Source organism: Mustelus asterias, chromosome 17 (genome assembly GCF_964213995.1).
Source record: "Mustelus asterias chromosome 17, sMusAst1.hap1.1, whole genome shotgun sequence".
In the NCBI taxonomy this organism is placed as follows: domain Eukaryota; kingdom Metazoa; phylum Chordata; class Chondrichthyes; order Carcharhiniformes; family Triakidae; genus Mustelus; species Mustelus asterias.
In genome coordinates this window covers 90,508,065-90,525,316 of record NC_135817.1, presented here as the reverse complement: position 1 = coordinate 90,525,316, position 17,252 = coordinate 90,508,065, and the positions used below count along the sequence as shown (strand labels likewise).

General features: G+C 48.1%; 1 protein-coding gene across 6 annotated transcripts in view; it reads left to right on the top strand.

The window, feature by feature from the left end:
* The first annotated feature begins 406 nt into the window (after positions 1-406).
* Positions 407-17,252, top strand: part of rrp1 (ribosomal RNA processing 1) — a 35,732-nt gene continuing 18,886 nt past the window's right edge. For 2 of the 6 annotated variants that reach the window (XM_078233089.1, XM_078233088.1), the window contains exons 1-8: positions 450-598; positions 1,942-2,024; positions 8,982-9,067; positions 9,898-9,959; positions 11,490-11,622; positions 11,961-12,025; positions 13,181-13,371; positions 15,566-15,666. In XM_078233089.1, the coding sequence (XP_078089215.1) occupies positions 1,973-2,024; positions 8,982-9,067; positions 9,898-9,959; positions 11,490-11,622; positions 11,961-12,025; positions 13,181-13,371; positions 15,566-15,666 (690 nt within the window). In that variant the 5' untranslated portion in view covers positions 450-598; positions 1,942-1,972. Of the gene's footprint in view, positions 599-1,941; positions 2,025-4,157; positions 4,216-8,981; positions 9,068-9,897; positions 9,960-11,489; positions 11,623-11,960; positions 12,026-13,180; positions 13,372-15,565; positions 15,667-17,252 lie in introns of all 6 variants that reach the window. The other 4 variants (XM_078233087.1, XM_078233086.1, XM_078233083.1 and 1 more) reach the window with 3 other exon arrangements.

Here is a 17,252-nt window from a genome sequence, read left to right as displayed (position 1 = left end):
CGTTCTCCCCGTGTCTGCGTGGGTTTCCTCCGGTTGCTCCGGTTTCCTCCCACATTGTGAAAGACGTGCTGGTTAGGGTTAATTGGCCATGTTAAATTCTCCCTCGGTGTACCCAAACAGGCGCCGGAGTGTGGCGACTAGGGGATTTCCACAGCAACTTCATTGCAGTGTTAATGTCAGCCTACTTGTGACACTAATAAATAAACTTTAAAAAGAAAATGGGCGTGAGGAGTGTCAGATCAGTCATGACCGTGTGGAATGGTGGAGCCGGCGGGATGGTTTGATCAGGGGCAGCAGTACTTGGCACTGTCCGCGCCTTCAGCTGGTTACCATAGTGACCGGGAGCCCGCACTGAGCACGCGCGGCCGCCTGGTCCTCCACGTTCCCGGCATTCCCCGGAGGCTTGGTCCTCCACGTTCCCGGCATTCCCCGGAGGCCTGGTCCTTCCCCCCCCTTCCCAGCATTCCCCGGCTAGTGATGGCGGCCGCTGCCGAGATCCAGTTCGCCCAGCGGCTCGCTTCCAACGAGAAGCGCTTTCGGGACCGGGCCGTCCGCAAACTCCGCCGCTACCTCAGTGCCCGCTCGCAGCGGCTCTCAGGTACAAGGCAGCCCGGATACCCCGGACCCGACATCCAGAGGCAGACTGCGAGAGGGTGCAGGGATCCACACGTGGGCTTGTGGGGTGGGGGTGGGAGGAGGGAGAAAAAATTGGGGGTTTGGGGGATGGGGGTTGAACAAAGTACAGGAACAGGCCCTTCGGCCCACCAAGTCTGTGCCGACACAGATGCCTCTCTAATCTAATATTTTCTTGCCTCTCTGTGGTCCATAGCCCTCTACCCGCTGCCTATTCCTGTATCAATCCAGATGCCTCTTTAACGTTGTTATAGAATCTGCTTCCACCACCTCCTCCTCCGGCAGCGTGTTCCAGGCATTCACCGCCCTCTGTGAAAAACTTGCTTCTTACATCTCTTAAACTTTCCCCCTTTCACTCGCAACCTATGCCCCCAAGTAATTGACCCTTTGACCCCAGGAAAAAGACTCCGACTGTCCATTCTATCCAAGCCTGTCATAATCTTGTAAACCTCTATCAGGTCCTCATCCTCCGACGCTCCAATGAAAACAATCCAAGTTTGTTCAACCTTTCTTCATCGTCCATATCCTCCAAACCTGGCAACATCCTGGTAAATCTCTTCTGCACCCTTTCCAATGCATGAACATCCTTTCCGTAGTGTGGCAACCAGAATTGTACACAATACTCGGAATGCAGCCTAATCAAAGTCTTATATAGCTGCAACATGATTTTCCAATTCCTCTACTCAACGTCCTGACCAATGAAGGCCAGCATGCCAGAGGGCATCTGCCCACCTGAGTTGCCACCTTCAGGGAACTGTGGATCTGCACGCCTAGATCCCTCTGTATGCTAATATTTCTAAGGGCTCTACCATTTACTTATACTTTCCTTCTGCAGTAGACCTTCCAAATCGCATCACTTCACATTTGTCCGGGTTAAATTCCATCTGCCATCTTTCGGCCTAGGTCTCCAGCTGATTTATATCCTGCTGCATCCTCTGACAATCTCCTCACTATCCCACTCCCCCAATTTTTTGTATTATCTGCAAATTTACTGATCAGACCACCTACACTTTCCTCCAAATCATTTAAATATGTTACAAACAACAGAGGTCCCAGCACTGATCCTTGTGGAACTCCACTTGTCACAGATCTCCAGTTAGAAAAGTACCCTCCCACTGCTACTCTGTGCTTTCTATGCCAGGCCAGTTTTGTATCCATCTTACTGGCTCACCTCGGATCCCATATAAGAGGAGAGAGAGAGAGACACAGGTTTGAGAGAAGGGAGGAGGAGGAGGGAGTCTCTCCCTCACTAAACTAGTTTTATCCTCGGTTCAATCCGCACTCACGTTTCTGTGGTTTTTTTTTAAGGTGGTTTCAGCCAGGATGAGTTACTGAAAATATGGAAGGGCATCTTCTACTGCATGTGGATGCAGGACAAACTCCTCCTACAGGTAAAGAGTTATCCCAGCAGCAATTCCAGAACTATGGGTCAGTGGGATTGCAGAAAGTGTTTCTGGTTTCTGGCACAACCTCAGGCTAAAGGGACGATCCTTTAAAACAGAGATGAGGAGGAATTTCTTCAGCCAGAGAGTGGTGAATCTGTGGAACTTTTTGCCGCAGAAGGCTGTAGAGGCCGGGTCATTGAGTGTCTTTAAGACAGAGATAGATAGGTTCTTGATTAATAAGGGGATCAAGGGTTATGAGGAAAAGGCAGGAGAATGGGGATGAGAAAAATATCAGCCATGATTGAATGGCTGAACAGACTCGATGGGCCGAGTGGCCTAATTCTGCTTCTATGTCTTATGGTTGTCAGCTCCCCTGTGAGGTACTGTGTACAATTTTGGTCCCCTTAAGAAAGGATATAATTGTGTTTTGAATTAGTTCATAGAAGGTTCACTCGATTGATTTCTGGGGTGAAGGGGCTGTCTTGAGGAATGGGCGTGCAGAATGGGCCTCCACTCAAGTTTAGAAGCAAGTAAGGCACAATCTTCTTGAAACATAAGATTTTGAAAGGATTTGACAGGGTGAATGTGGAGTTAAAGTTTCCCCTTGTGGCAGAATCAAACGAGGGACACTTCAAAAAAGGGGTGTCCTATGTAAGACTGAGAACCTTTTTCTGAGAGTTGAGAAAGAACAGTACAGCACAGGAACAGGCTCTTCGGCCCTCCAAACCTGTGCTGATCATAATGCCCTAACTAAACTAAAAAAAAACCTGCCCTGACTCGGTCCGTATCCCTCTATTCCCCCCCTATTCATGGACCAATCCCGATGCCTCTTAAACGTTGCTAATGTGCCTGCTTCCACCACCTCCTCTGGCAGTGTGTTCCAAGCACCCACCACTCTCTGCGTGAAAAACTTCCCCCGCACATCTCCCTTAAACTTCCCCCTCTCTCTTTGAACCTGTGCCCACTTGTAATTAACACTTCCACCCTGGGAAAAAGCCTCTGACTATCCACCCTGTCTATGCCTCATAATTTTGCAGACCTCGATCAGGTTTCCCCTCAGCCTCCATCTTTCCAGTAAAAACAATCCTAGTTTATTCAAACTCTTCTCATAGCCGACACCCTCGAGAGCAGGCAACATCCTGGTGAACCTTCCCTGCACTCTCTCCAAAGCTTCCACATCCCTCTGGTGGTGACCAGAACTGCACGTAATATTCCAAACACGGCCTAACCAAGGTTTTATATAACTGCAACATGATTTCCCAACTCTTGTACTCAGTGCCCTGGCTGATGAAGACAAGCAAGCCATATGCCTTCTTAATCACCTTGGCCACCTGTGTTGCCACTTTTAGGGAACTAAAGTGGACCTGTACGCCCAGATCCCTCTGTATGTTAATGTTCCTAAGGGTTCTGCCATTTACAGTATAATTCACACTTAAATTTGATCCTCCAAAATGCATCATCTCGCATTTGTCTGGAATTTTCTGCCCCCAGCGAAACAATGGAGGCTGGACCATTGAATGATTCAAGACTGGGTTGGAGAGAGTTTTGATGAATAGAGTAGAAGAGGGTTATCAGGGTCGGATAGGAAAGTAGAGTTGAGGCCACAATCAGTCTAGCTAGCTTGTTAACTGGTGGAGCGGCTGACTTCTCCTAATTCTTGTGTTCTTGGATGGAGACCCAGTCCAGAGAAACTGGCAGGAAAGCCCTGGACCTCATGGATCAATTCCACCAAACAGCAAGGGAGAGACAGAGAGGCCAAAATGGCCTTTGACCTCAGAACACACAGTTTCCCATGTTGTGGTTGGTGGCTTCTGTTGGAGCTTCCTGGCTATCCTAGCATTGAGCCAGGGATTAAATTAAGGATTCACTGCTTGAAACTTAGCTCGCTATTTGCCACACTATCTGTCAATAAATGGGGCGTTCCAGATCATAAGAGAAAGAAAATGTTTTTAGGAGTGAGTAAAGCTGCTGGGTCTGAGAAACCATATACTACAGAAAGTGGATTGTGACAGGGCTGTGGTTAGTAATGGTGTTGGTATGTATCTGCACACTCTTTAGCTTGACAAGAACACAAGTTGATCATCAATTCACAGTGAGAGTTTTCAGCTCTTGTGGTTTAACTGCTGCTGTTTCTTACAGGAAGAATTGGCAAGCTCAATTTCCCAACTCATACACACGTTCAAAAATCTGGATGCCAGTAAGTTGCTATTGTTCGAACTCCCAATATCATATTCCAAAGACACAAGTTATTAATTGTGTAGTGGGGGTGCGGGTCATGGGGTACGAGTATCGGATAGATTGCCATGGAAGGATGCTGGGCAGACTGTATGAATGGCGCTAAGACAATTTGAGGGAAACACGAGGTGAGGTTGAGAGATCTGGAGTGGCCTTAGGACCTCCACAACTTAGAAGGACAAGGGTCGCAATAGCAAGAGAATGGCACCACCTGGAAGGTTCTCTCTGAGTCACATTCCATCTTGACCTGGAGTTATACTGTGATCCCGGAGGGAAAACTATAAACCAAAGTGGCCGCATTTACTGAATGACCCCTAAATGAAGAAATTACCAACAAGATTTCACTTTTTGTAGCTTTAACTTCAGAATCTAAGCAAATCAGAACCTGTTAGCTTTAGGATAGTGATGGAAAAGGATGAGTGGTGTCCCAAGGGTAAGGTGTTGGATTGGGGGAAGGCTAACTTTAGTGGGATTAGGCAGAAATTGGCAGCTGTTGATTGGGAGAGGCTGTTTGAGGGTAAATCCACACCTGGCATGTGGGAGTCTTTTAAGGAACAGTTGTTAGGGCTACAGGACAGGCATGTGCCTGTAAAAAAGGATAGGAAGGGTAGGATTCCAGAACCATGGATAACCAGGGAAATTGAGGGATGGGTCAAAAAGAAAAGAGAGGCGTACGTTAGGTGGAGGGAGCTCTGGAGGAATACAAAGAAAGTAGGAAAGAACTCAAACGAGGAATTAGAAGGGCAAAAAGGGGTCACGAAATGTCCTTGGCAGACAGGATTAAGGAGAATCCCAAGGCATTTTATTCATACGTTAGGAACAAAAGGGTTGTCAGGGAAAAAATCGGACCTCTCCGGGGACAAAAGTGGGGAATTATGCTTGGAGCCCAAAGAAGTAGGGGAGATCCTAAATGAATACTTTGCGTCGGTATTCACAAAGGAGAGGGATGTGTTGACTGGGAGTGTCTCGGAGGGGAGTGTTGACCCGTTAGAGAAACTCTCCATTACAAAGGAGGAAGTGTTAGGTTTGTTAGAGAATATAAAGACTGACAAATCCCCAGGGCCTGATGGAATCTATCCAAGGCTGCCCAGGGAGACGAAAGATGAAATCGCTGGGCCTCTGAGCCAAATCTTTGTCTCGTCACTGGACACAGGTGAGGTCCCAGAGGATTGGAGGATAGCTAATGTGGTCCCATTATTTAAGAAGGGTAGGAAGGATAACCCAGGAAATTATAGGCCGGTGAGCTTGACGTCCGTGGTAGGGAAGTTGTTGGAGAGGATTCTTAGAGATAGGATGTATGCGCATTTAGAAAGGAATAAGCTCATTAACGATAGTCAGCATGGTTTTGTGAGAGGGAGGTCATGCCTCACTAACCTGGTGGAGTTTTTTGAAGAAGTGACTAGAATGGTTGACGAGGGAAGGGCCGTGGATGTCGTCTATATGGACTTTAGTAAAGCGTTTGACAAAGTCCCTCATGGTAGGTTGGTGCAAAAGGTTGGATCTCATGGGATAAAGGGGGAGGTGGCTAGATGGGTGGAGAACTGGCTTGGTCACAGAAGACAGAGGGTGGTAGTGGAAGGGTCTTTTTCCGGCTGGATGCCTGTGACTAGTGGTGTTCCGCAGGGCTCTGTATTGGGACCTCTGCTGTTTGTGATTTATATAAACGATGTGGAAGAAGGTGTAACTGGGGTGATCAGTAAGTTTGCGGACGACACGAAAATGGCTGGACTTGCAGATAGTGAGGAACATTGTCAGAGGCTACAGAAGGATATAGATAGGCTAGAAATTTGGGCAAAGAAATGGCAGATGGAGTTCAATCCAGATAAATGCGAAGTGATGCATTTTGGTAGAACTAACGTGGGAGGAGCTATAGGATAAAGGGTGTAGATACGCAGAGGGACCTGGGTGTGCAAGTCCACAGATCCTTGAAGATGACGGCACAGGTGGAGAAGGTGGTGAAGAAGGCATATGGCATGCTTGCCTTTATAGGATGGGGCATAGAGTATAAAAGTTGGGGTCTGATGTTGCGGTTGTATAGAACGTTGGTTCGGCCGCATTTGGAATACTGCGCCCAGTTCTGGTAGCCACACTACCAGGAGGACGTGAAGGCTTTAGAGAGAGTGCAGAGGAGGTTTACCAGGATGTTGCCTGGTATGGAAGGGCTTAGTTATGAGGAGAGATTGGGTAAACTGGGGTTGTTCTCACTGGAAAGACGGAGGATGAGGGGTGACCTAATAGAGGTGTATAAAATTATGAAAGGCATAGATAGGGTGAATGGTGGGAAGCTTTTTCCCAGGTCGGTGGTGACGTTCACGAGGGGTCATAGGTTCAAGGTGAGGTGGGGGAGGTTTAACACGGATATTAAAAGGATGTATTTTACCCAGAGGGTGGTGGGGGCCTGGAATGCGCTGCCAGGCAAGGTGGTGGAGGCGGGCACACTGGGAACATGTAAGACTTATCTAGACAGCCACATGAACGGAGTGGGAATGGAGGGATACAAAAGAATGGTCTAGTTTGGACCAGGGAGCAGCGTGGGCTTGGAGGGCCAAAGGGCCTGTTCCTGTGCTGTATTGTTCTTTGTTCAAATACACATGAATTAACAGGCAAATAATGGTCAGTAAGGACTATGAATTATCCGTGGAATAGCAAATACAACAAAGATACAACAGGAATCCTGGTGCACTCATTACTGCACTAATAACCAATTTAATGTAATCAGTTCAAAACTTTCTCATTTGCACTTTGCTAGAAGCAGGAGGAGGCCATTCGGCCCTTCGAGCCTGCTCCGCCATTCGTTTTGATCATGACTGATCATCAAATTCAATATCCTGATCTCGCCCCCCCCCCCGAACAACCTGATCCCCCTTTCCTGATCCCCCTTTCCCTTGATCCCTTTAGCCCCAAAAGCTATATCTAATTTCTTCTTGAAATCAGACAATGTTTTGGCCTCAACTACATTCTGTGGGAGTGAATTCCACACATTCACCACCCTCTGGGTGAAGAAATCTCTCCTCACCTCAGTTCTAAAATGTTTACCCCTTGTCCTCAAACTATGACCCCTAGTTCTGGACTCCCCCACCAATAGGAACATTCTTTCTGAATCTACCCTGTCTAATCCTGATAGAATTTTATAAGTTCCTATGAGATCCCCTCTCACTCTTCTAAACTCCAGTGAATACAATCCTAACCGACTTAGTCTCTCCTCATATGACAGACCTGTCATCCCAGGAATCAGCCTGGTAAACCTTTGCTGTACTCCCTCTATAGCAAGGACATTCTTCCTCAAATAAGGACACCAAAACTGCACACAATACTCCAGGTGTGGCCTCACCAACGCCCTATACAATTGCAGCAAAACATCCCTATCCCTATACTCAAATCCTCTCGCTATGAATCCTCTCTCACATTCCATTTGCCTTCTTTGCTGCCTGCTGTACCTGCACGCTTACTTTCAGCGACTGATGCACGAGGACTCCAAGGTCTCGCTGAGTATCCACCTCTCTCAATTTACACCCATTCAGGTAATAATCTATCTTCTTATTGCTACCAATTATTGCTACCAAAGTGGATAACCTCCACTTGACATAGGTTTGTACAGGGGGACCTGAGCTCTGCAAATAAAGGGACACGTTCAGGCCTTGTGTCTTATTTTAAATTCTCCAGAAGCGTGGAGAGCTGACAGTTTCCCATTGCTTTCTTCATGGCATTGCCTTGGCCAATCAGAATTGACTTTCATCCAATCTCTTTTCTCCTGCAGTATAAATTGTTGTGATTGTTTGAAATTTGGCATTCTTGTGTTTGTCCTGATGAGTGCCAGATGGGAAACCGTGGACAACCTGTCCCCTTTCAGCAATATTCAAGTCCTGGAAATATCTGCTTCTCTGCCCTCTTACCCTTTAACCAATGTTAGTCTTTTATCTGTGCCCTCTGAACCCTCCTGTCACACTCTGGTTATCATTACCCACATCACTACTCTGCCTTGTCCTTTCTCTTCAAACTTCCCCTCGAGTGAACCCACTCCCCACTATTTAGTTGAAAGCCTCCTCTATAACTCTCGTGAAGCAATAATAACAATGATAATTGGAAGTGACCTTTGGCTTTTGTGATCTTGAACTGGAGGAAGTGAAGCTTTCTTAGCGGAGCTGAATGGGTGTAGATGGGAAGATACCTGTGGTATGGAAGGTGGCTGGGGAGGAGTTTGATGTCAGTCAGGCAGTGTATGCATGGTGATATACTGAGGATGAACCTGAGTGAGTGCAGGAGGGAGGAGGTCTAAAGTTTATTTATTAGTGTCACAAGTAGGCTTACATTAACACTGCAAGGAAGTTACTGTGAAAATACCCTCGTCGCCACAGTCCAGCACCTGTTCAGGTACACAGTGAAAATTTAGCACGGCCAATGCACCTAACCAGCATGTCTTTTGGACTGTGGGAGGAAACCGGAGCACCCGGAGGAAACCCACGCAGACACGGGGAGAACGTGCAGCTCCGCCCAGACAGTGACCCAAGCCCGGAATTGAACCTGGGTCCCTGGCGCTCGAGGGAGCAGTGCTAACCACTGTGCCACCGTGCCGCCCATAGATCTCGAAATGTGGCAGCTGAAAGGACAGACAAAGTCAGAATAGCGGAGCTCGCCGTCCTTTCAGTATCTCCGGGGCAGGGGGGGGCCTGTTTTGATCCCTGATTTAACATGGTGTACTGAGCAGGCTTATTGCTTCCCCTGCTGCAGAGTTCCTGTTTATGGAGACGTTCTTTCAGACGATGAATCGTGAGTGGAATGGAATTGATCGCCTTCGCCTGGATAAGTTCTACATGGTGAGATTTAGTTTCCTTTCCCGAATGCTCAGGCAGCCATTGGACTGACACCAAGGACATCAGCAACACGCAGTGGGAAAGGGAGCCCTGAGAAATGTGCCTCCAAACATAATGCTGTTCTGTAGTAATAACCCGACTGAAGATTCGAGCCACAATCTAAACTGACAGGCTGGCGTGAAACTGAGCTTCAGCAGCTGATGTTTGGTCAGATTGTCTTGACTGCTAATGATTCCCTGCTGCTATTTACAGGAAAGTGGTGGAGAACTACCTGGTAAAACTCCTCCCTAAACAGACACCACCCTCTCTGTATGAAGGTTAGTGCCTGAGATCAGAGTAACGTGTTGCTCCTGAGTTTTCTCACTGTCTCACAGGATGGGAGCAGACTACCAAGCTGTCACAGCTGCTTTCCCCTCGCTCTCCCCACCCGGTCTCCCGCTTTGCCCTCGCTCTCCCCACCCGGTCTCCCGCTTTGCCCTCGCTCTCCCCACCCGGTCTCCCGCTTTGCCCTCGCTCTCCCCACCCGGTCTCCCGCTTTGCCCTCGCTCTCCCCACCCAGTCTCCTGCTGGTGCCGACTTGGGGGCCCCTGCTGCTGAAACACCTGGCACTGCCTGACAAAGTTGCCACCAATTGACCTTCCTTTGTTAAATGTTGGTTTAGTATCCAGTAATAGTTTATGATCCAGGATTAAACCCAGGAATCTCCTGGTGGTTATGGTTTGGTTTCCTGAGAGATTCGGAGATGAGCCATTGGAAAGCAGTGTTTAATGTGAAGGAGCGTGAGCTGAATGGAGAATTGTGACTTATTAGAATGTTGTGCCCTTTCCCCACAGCTGATCCGCTTGGTGCTGAGGCAGTTTCTGGAGGAGTTGAAGAGCATGAGCTGGGATGACAGGTGAGAGGGATTTAAACCATTCTCCAGGCAGTGTTTTTGTACAGAAACGGAAAATGCGAACTCCTGACGCTGACTGATCAGGCACCATGAGCAGTTGTGAATGTGCACCTACTGGGTCATGTTGCAAGGCACCACCGCTGTGGTAAATGGGATAAATTTCAAACAAAGCGAGCAACTGGAGACTGGGCATCCCTGAGGCAGTGTGGGGCCATCAGCAGCAGCACAATCTGTAACCTCATCAAGGCACTCCAGCTGACCTCTTCCATCACTTCACTGATGATCGAGAACAGACCAATGGGGGTGGTAATTGGCCACTGCAGGGATTCCTCAGGGTCAGTGTCCGAGGCCCAACCATCTTCAGCTGCTTCATCAATGACCTTCCCTCCGTCATAAGGTCAGAAGTGGGGATGTTCACTGCTGATTGCACAATGTTCAGCACCATTCACTACTCCTCAGATACTGAAGCAGCCCATATTCAAATGCAGCAAGATCTGGACAATATCCAGGCTTGGGCTGACAAGTAGCAAATAACATTTACACCACACAAGAGCCAGACAATGACCATCTCCAACAAGAGAGAATCTAACCATCACCCTTGACGTTCAATGTCATTACCATCACTGAACTCCCACTATCAACATCCTGGTCGAATTCATTGACCAGAAACTGAACTGGACTAGCCATACAAATACTGTGGCTAAATTGCAGGTCAATCCTGTGGTGTGTAACTCACCTCCTGACTCCCCAAAGCCTGTCCACGATCCACAAGGCACAAGTCAGGAGTGTGATGGAATACTCCCCACTTGCCTGGATGGGTGCGGCTCCAACAACACTCAAGAAGCTCGACACCATCCAGGGAAAAGAAGCCTCTTGCACAAACGTTCAAACCCTCCACCACTAATGAACAGTGGCAGCCGGGTGCACCATTTACAAGATGCACTGGAGGAACTCACTAAGGTTCCTTAGGCAGCACCTTCCAAACCCACGACCATTCCATCTCGAAGGACGAGCAGCAGATACCTGGGAACACCACCACCTGGAGATTCCCCTCCAAGCCACTCACCATCCTGATTTGGAAATATATCACCGTTCCTTCACTGTCGCTGGGTCAAACTCCCGGAACTCCCTCCCCAACAGCACTGTGGGTGTACCTACACCACATGGACTGCAGCGATTCAAGAAGAATGTTTGAGATTGAATTGGTTAAACACGGTAATAACACACTAGATCCCAACTGGTGGAACGCAGCAACAACATACCTGTCCCTTGGAAGCAGCTGCTGTTTCCAGGCTCACCTGGGATTTGGTCAGTGTCTGGAATCTGCAGCTCTCTCTCAGTAGCGAGCTCGGCAGTGCGCTGCTGTCCTGTAGAGGAGCTCAGTGTTTGCACCCTGCCCCCTCATCACCCACTTCTGAAGGGCAATTAGGGATGGGCAGTAAATGCTGGCCTAGCCAGTGACACCCACATCCCATGAATGAATTTTAAAATGCTTGTGTTTCTTGCTGTGAACCGCTCTGTTTTTTGTTGCAGTGTGGTCAGCCGTTTTCTAAGCTGTGTGACAAAGGAGGTGCTGAATCCAAGCAGCAACTCAGCAGCCAGTGGAATCCGCTTTCATTTCATCGACATCTACCTGCAAGAACTGGCAAAAGTTGGTGCGCAGCAGGTAAGAAAATGCACTTCCTGGAGGGTTGGAGTTTCTTGATGAGCTGCCATGCTGTCATAATCACTAGTTCTAAGCATCGGCAGTGTCTGTTGTGATGTCAGTGAGACAGTACAGTGCCTTTCCTGAACTCACATCCACAACTGAACTGCCACTACTTGAAGGCTTAAATCTAATCAGCTGAAGTTGCCTAAGGTTCCAGCCAGCCTCTTTATTCTGTTTCCACTTCCAGTGGAAATGATTAATATAAGCTGTATTGAAATTGTCTTATGACTCATGCACAATAAAACGTGTAATCTTTGTGTTGTAACAGCATTTTCCTTTACTTTTCCTTTACTCAGTTATCTGCAGAACAGAACCTGAAGTTTATTGATCCTTTCTGTCGAATTGCTGCCAAAACCAAAGAGTAGGTATTTGTCTGTCAGCATGTCCGTGTGTGTGTGTGTTATTGTAACCCCCGCAATTCCCCAAACTCGCCTCCTGGGCAGAGTGAAACCCTGAGCTCCCCTCCCACATTCCAAACCCCTCTTGCACCTGCACTCTCCCACAGGGCAGGACTGTACCCTGAACTCCACTCCAGTGTAGAGTGGTACCTCCGAACTTCCATCTGGGGCAGGGTGCAAACACTGAGATCCTCAACAGGACAGCAGCGCACTGTCAAGCTCGCTACTGAGAGAGAGCAGCAGATTCCAGACACTGACCAAATCCCAGGTGAGCCTGGAAACAGCAGCTGCTTCCAAGGGACAGGTATGTTATTGCTGCGTTCCACCAGGTGGGATCTAGTGTGTTGTTACCGTGTTTAACCAATCCAATCCCAAGCGTTACCGCGTTTTACTGATCCAATCCCAGTGTGTTGCTGCATTTAACTGATCCAATCCCAGTGTGTTACCGCGTTTAACTGATCCAATCCCAGTGTGTTGCTGCATTTAACTGATCCAATCCCAGTGTGTTGCTGCGTTTAACTGATCCAATCCCAGTGTGTTGCTGCGTTTAAATGATCCAATCCCAGTGTGTTACCGCGTTTAACTGATCCAATCCCAGTGTGTTACCGCGTTTAACTGATCCAATCCCAGTGTGTTACTGCATTTAACTGATCCAATCCCATTGTGTTACTGTGTTTAACTGATCCAATCCCAGTGTGTTGCTGCGTTTAAATGATCCAATCCCAGTGTGTTACCGCGTTTAACTAATCCAATCCCAGTGTGTTACCGCGTTTAACTGATCTAATCCCAGTGTGTTACTGCGTTTAACTAATCCAATCCCAATGTGTTGCCGCGTTTAACTGATCCAATCCCAGTGTGTTACCGCGTTTAACTGATCCAATCCCAGTGTGTTACTGCGTTTAACTGATCCAATCCCAGTGTGTTACTGCGTTTAACTGATCCAATCCCAGTGTGTTACCGCGTTTAACTGATCCAATCCCAGTGTGTTACCGCGTTTAACTGATCCAATCCCAGTGTGTTACTGCGTTTAACTGATCCAATCCCAGTGTGTTGCTGTGTTGATCCAATCCCAGTGTGTTCTTGTTTTAATTCTTTTCCCTGGCTGTGCTTTGTTGCAGTCGAGTTTTGTTTCATGCTGTCTCGCAGGGAATCTTTGAAATGATTTCAGACCAGGCACCTTTTGCTATTGAGGATTTAATGAATGAGCTGCAGTATGATGAGCAGGAGGGCAGTGTATGTGAAGAGCTTGATTCAAGCAGCAAGGGGGAAGAAGATCAGACCGCAACGAAAGCATCACCAGAGATAAATGGTGAGGAATCATTCTCATGCAATATGATGCCTGTGGTTGCGGTAGAATGCAATGGGCCAAGGCTATCATTGCAAGAGGCTTGACAGGGTTAGACACTGAGACAGCTGCTTCATCAATGACCTTCCCTCCATCATAAGGTCAGAAGTGGGGATGTTCGCTGATGATTGCACAATGTTCAGCACCATTCGCGGCTTCTCTGATACTGAAGCAGTCCATGTTCAAACGCCACAAGATCTGGACAATATCCAGGCTTGGGCTGACAAGTGACAAGTAACATTCACGCTACACAAATGCCAGGCAATGACCATCACCAATAAGAGACACTCTAACCATTGCCCTTTGACAATCAATGGTGTAACCATCACTGAATCCCCCACTGTCAACATCCTTGGGGTTACCATTGACCAGAAACTCAACTGGACTCACCGCATAAACACAGTGGCTACAAGAGCAGGTCAGAGGCTAAGAATTCTGTGATGAGTAACTCACCTCCTGACTCCCCAAAGCCTATCCACCATCTACAAGGCACAAGTCAGGAATGTGATGGAATACTCCCCACTTGCCTGGATGGGTGCAGCTCCAACAACACTCAAGAAGCTCAACACCATCCAGGACAAAGCAGCCCCGCTTGATTGGCAACACATCTACAAACATTCAATCCCTCCTCCACCGACGCTCAGTAGCAGCAGTGTGTACTGTCTACAAGATGCACTGCAGCAATTCACCAAAGATCCTTAGACAGCACCTTCCAAACCCACAACCACTTGCATCTGGAAGGACAAGAGCAGCAGATACCTGGGAACGCCCCCACCTGCAAGTTCCCCTCCAAGCCACTCACCGTCCTGACTTGGAAATATATCACCGTTCCTTCACAGTCACTGGGTCAAAATCCTGGCATCCCCTCCCTAACAGCATTGTGGGTCAACCCACAGAACATGGACTGCAGCGATTCAAGAAGGCAGCTCACCACCACCTTCTCAGGGGGCAACTAGGGATGGGCAATAAATGCTGGCCAACCAGCGACGCCCATGTCCCAAGAATGAATAAAAATAAATACAAAGTGCTGGAAAACCACCATCTGTCTGGCAGCATCAGTGGAAAGAGAAACAGTTGATGTTTCGAGTCCTTAGGACTCCTCTTCTCCAGGGACCGGCTCCACAGGAACACTGTTAGTGGACAGGGGGGGACACTGATTCTCAGGGACCGGCTCCACAGGAACACTGTCAATGGACAGGGGGGGACACTGATTCTCAGGGACTGGTTCCACAGGAACACTGTTAGTGGACGGGGGGACACTGATTCTCAGGGACCAGTTCCACAGGAACACTGTCAATGGACAGGGGGGGACACTGATTCTCAGGGACCGGCTCCACAGGAACACTGTCAATGGACAGGGGAGGACACTGATTCTCAGGGACCGGTTCCACAGGAACACTGTTAGTGGACGGGGGGACACTGATTCTCAGGGACCGGCTCCACAGGAACACTGTCAATGGACAGGGGGGGACACTGATTCTCAGGGACCGGCTCCACAGGAACACTGTCAATGGACAGGGGAGGACACTGATTCTCAGGGACCGGCTCCACAGGAACACTGTCAATGGACAGGGGAGGACACTGATTCTCAGGGACTGGTTCCACAGGAACACTGTTAGTGGACGGGGGGACACTGATTCTCAGGGACCAGTTCCACAGGAACACTGTCAATGGACAGGGGGGGACACTGATTCTCAGGGACCGGCTCCACAGGAACACTGTCAATGGACAGGGGGGGACACTGATTCTCAGGGACCGGCTCCACAGGAACACTGTCAATGGACAGGGGGGGGCACTGATTCTCAGGGACTGGTTCCACTGTCTATGGATGGGGACCTGAAACTTCTGCCACATCTTGTTCTGAGGGGCATTCTTCATGTTTGAGCCTGAACATTATTAGCAACAACTGGAGATATCCTAGCTGAGCCTGAGCTGTGATGATTATTTCCCAAACAGTTCGGTGCAGGGGGAGGCCATTCATGCCCCTTGAGACAGTCTTTAATTACGGCTCTGAGATGTTGCGGAGCTGGTGCTGTCTTTAATACTCAGAGCAGGTTGATTCCGGAAGCTTCCAGGTTAACAGGTTAAACCACAGCTGCTGAAGAATTTTAAATTCCTCAATGTTGAGATAACGATCAGATTGTTTACATTTTCACAGGTTCCACATCTGAGAACGGTGATGAGCTGCTGGTGCCAGATCGAGAAGGGGAGAGGCCAAATCATTCTGGATATGATGATGACTTTGGACCTGTCCTCCAGGTGCTGCTTGATTTAAATATTAATAATAACTTAAACTGATTTTTTAACAAGCAGTGGTCTCTTGAATGGAATTGTTAAACAGCTCAACAGTGAGGCCGGTTCCTTTCATGTCCCTGCCAAGATCTGTGAAAGCAGCACTCTCCCATCAGTAGGCTTGAGTGCTGTGGTGTGTAGCTGGATCCCATTGGGTTTGCTACTGGCCTAGCAGCCCGTGTTACAGTCCAATTGGTGGACTGGCACCAGATAAATCTGTCCAACTGTCAGTCAAACTCAACTGAGTGAAGGACCTGGTCACTGTTTCCTGACTAACTCTCACTCTAATCCTAGATTCAAGCCTCATTTGGAAATATATCGCCATTCCTCACAGTCGCTGGGTCCAAATCCTGGAATTCCTTCCCTAACAGCACTGTGGGTGTACCTACGCCGCAGGGACTGCAGCGACTCAAGAAGGCAGCTTACCACTACCTTCTCAAGGGCAATTAGGGATGGACAATAAATGCTGACCTAACCAATGATCCCCACGTCCTGAAAATGTTTTTTCTAATATTAGAGTTAGAGAAATAGAGAATTGCAGCAAGGGTTTGCAAGACTTGCTGAGGGTTTAATATTTTACAGCTGTGCAAATCAGAGGGGCCGGGAAAAATTAATTCTAAAGATCAGGATCGACAATCTAATCAATGGAATCTTTAATGCGGGTTTTCTAATGGGTTACAGATTCTAATCATAAGCGTACACGGGACTATTATTATCTGCAGGTTTAGAGATTGGCACAGTCCCTCGATCAGATTGTATTTATAGTGGCTATCGGGCATGTGTGAGTTGTAATGAGCGTACAGGTTAGGAGTGGGAGTAGGTCACTCGGCCCATTGGGTAAGTTCATGGCTGATCAGATTGTAATCTCAACCCCACATTACCCCCTTCTTCCAGTCACCTCCCCCCACCCCCTGAGATCTCCCACTTATCAAGAATACTATCTACCTCTGCCTTTAAAGATATTCAAAGATTCTGCTACCACTGCCTTTTAACCAGGGCTCCCTCTGAGCCCTCTGCGATGGTCAGTGCCACTCCCGCTCCCTGTCTGTGCTTGCGTGGAAACTCCATATTTTTGGACTGAGTTCCCGACCTCCCACTCTTGTGAGGCCAGTACAGTTTTCATAACAAAAGCAGGGGAACGCTTGAGAAAATAGCATGGGATGTTAAGGATCTAATTTCACCTTCCACTTCCCCGACCCCAAAAGTGACCTGTCCTTAGCAGTTCTTTCAGTGAGTGGGATGTAATGTGGAATTGTCTTTGTTTTTCGGAGAGTGATCCTTACAAGTAATAAGACCATAAGACATAGGAGCAGAATTAGGCCACTCGGCCCATCGAGTTTGCTCCGCCATTCAATCATGGCTGATATTTTTCTCATCCCCATTCTCCTGCCTTATCCCTATAACCCCTGATCCCCTTATTAATCAAGAACTTATCTATCTCTGTCTTAAAGACACTCAATGACCCGGCCTCCACAGCCTTTTGCAGCAAAGAGTTCCACAGATTCACCACTCTCTGGCTGAAGAAATTCCTCCTCATCTCTATTTTAAATAAT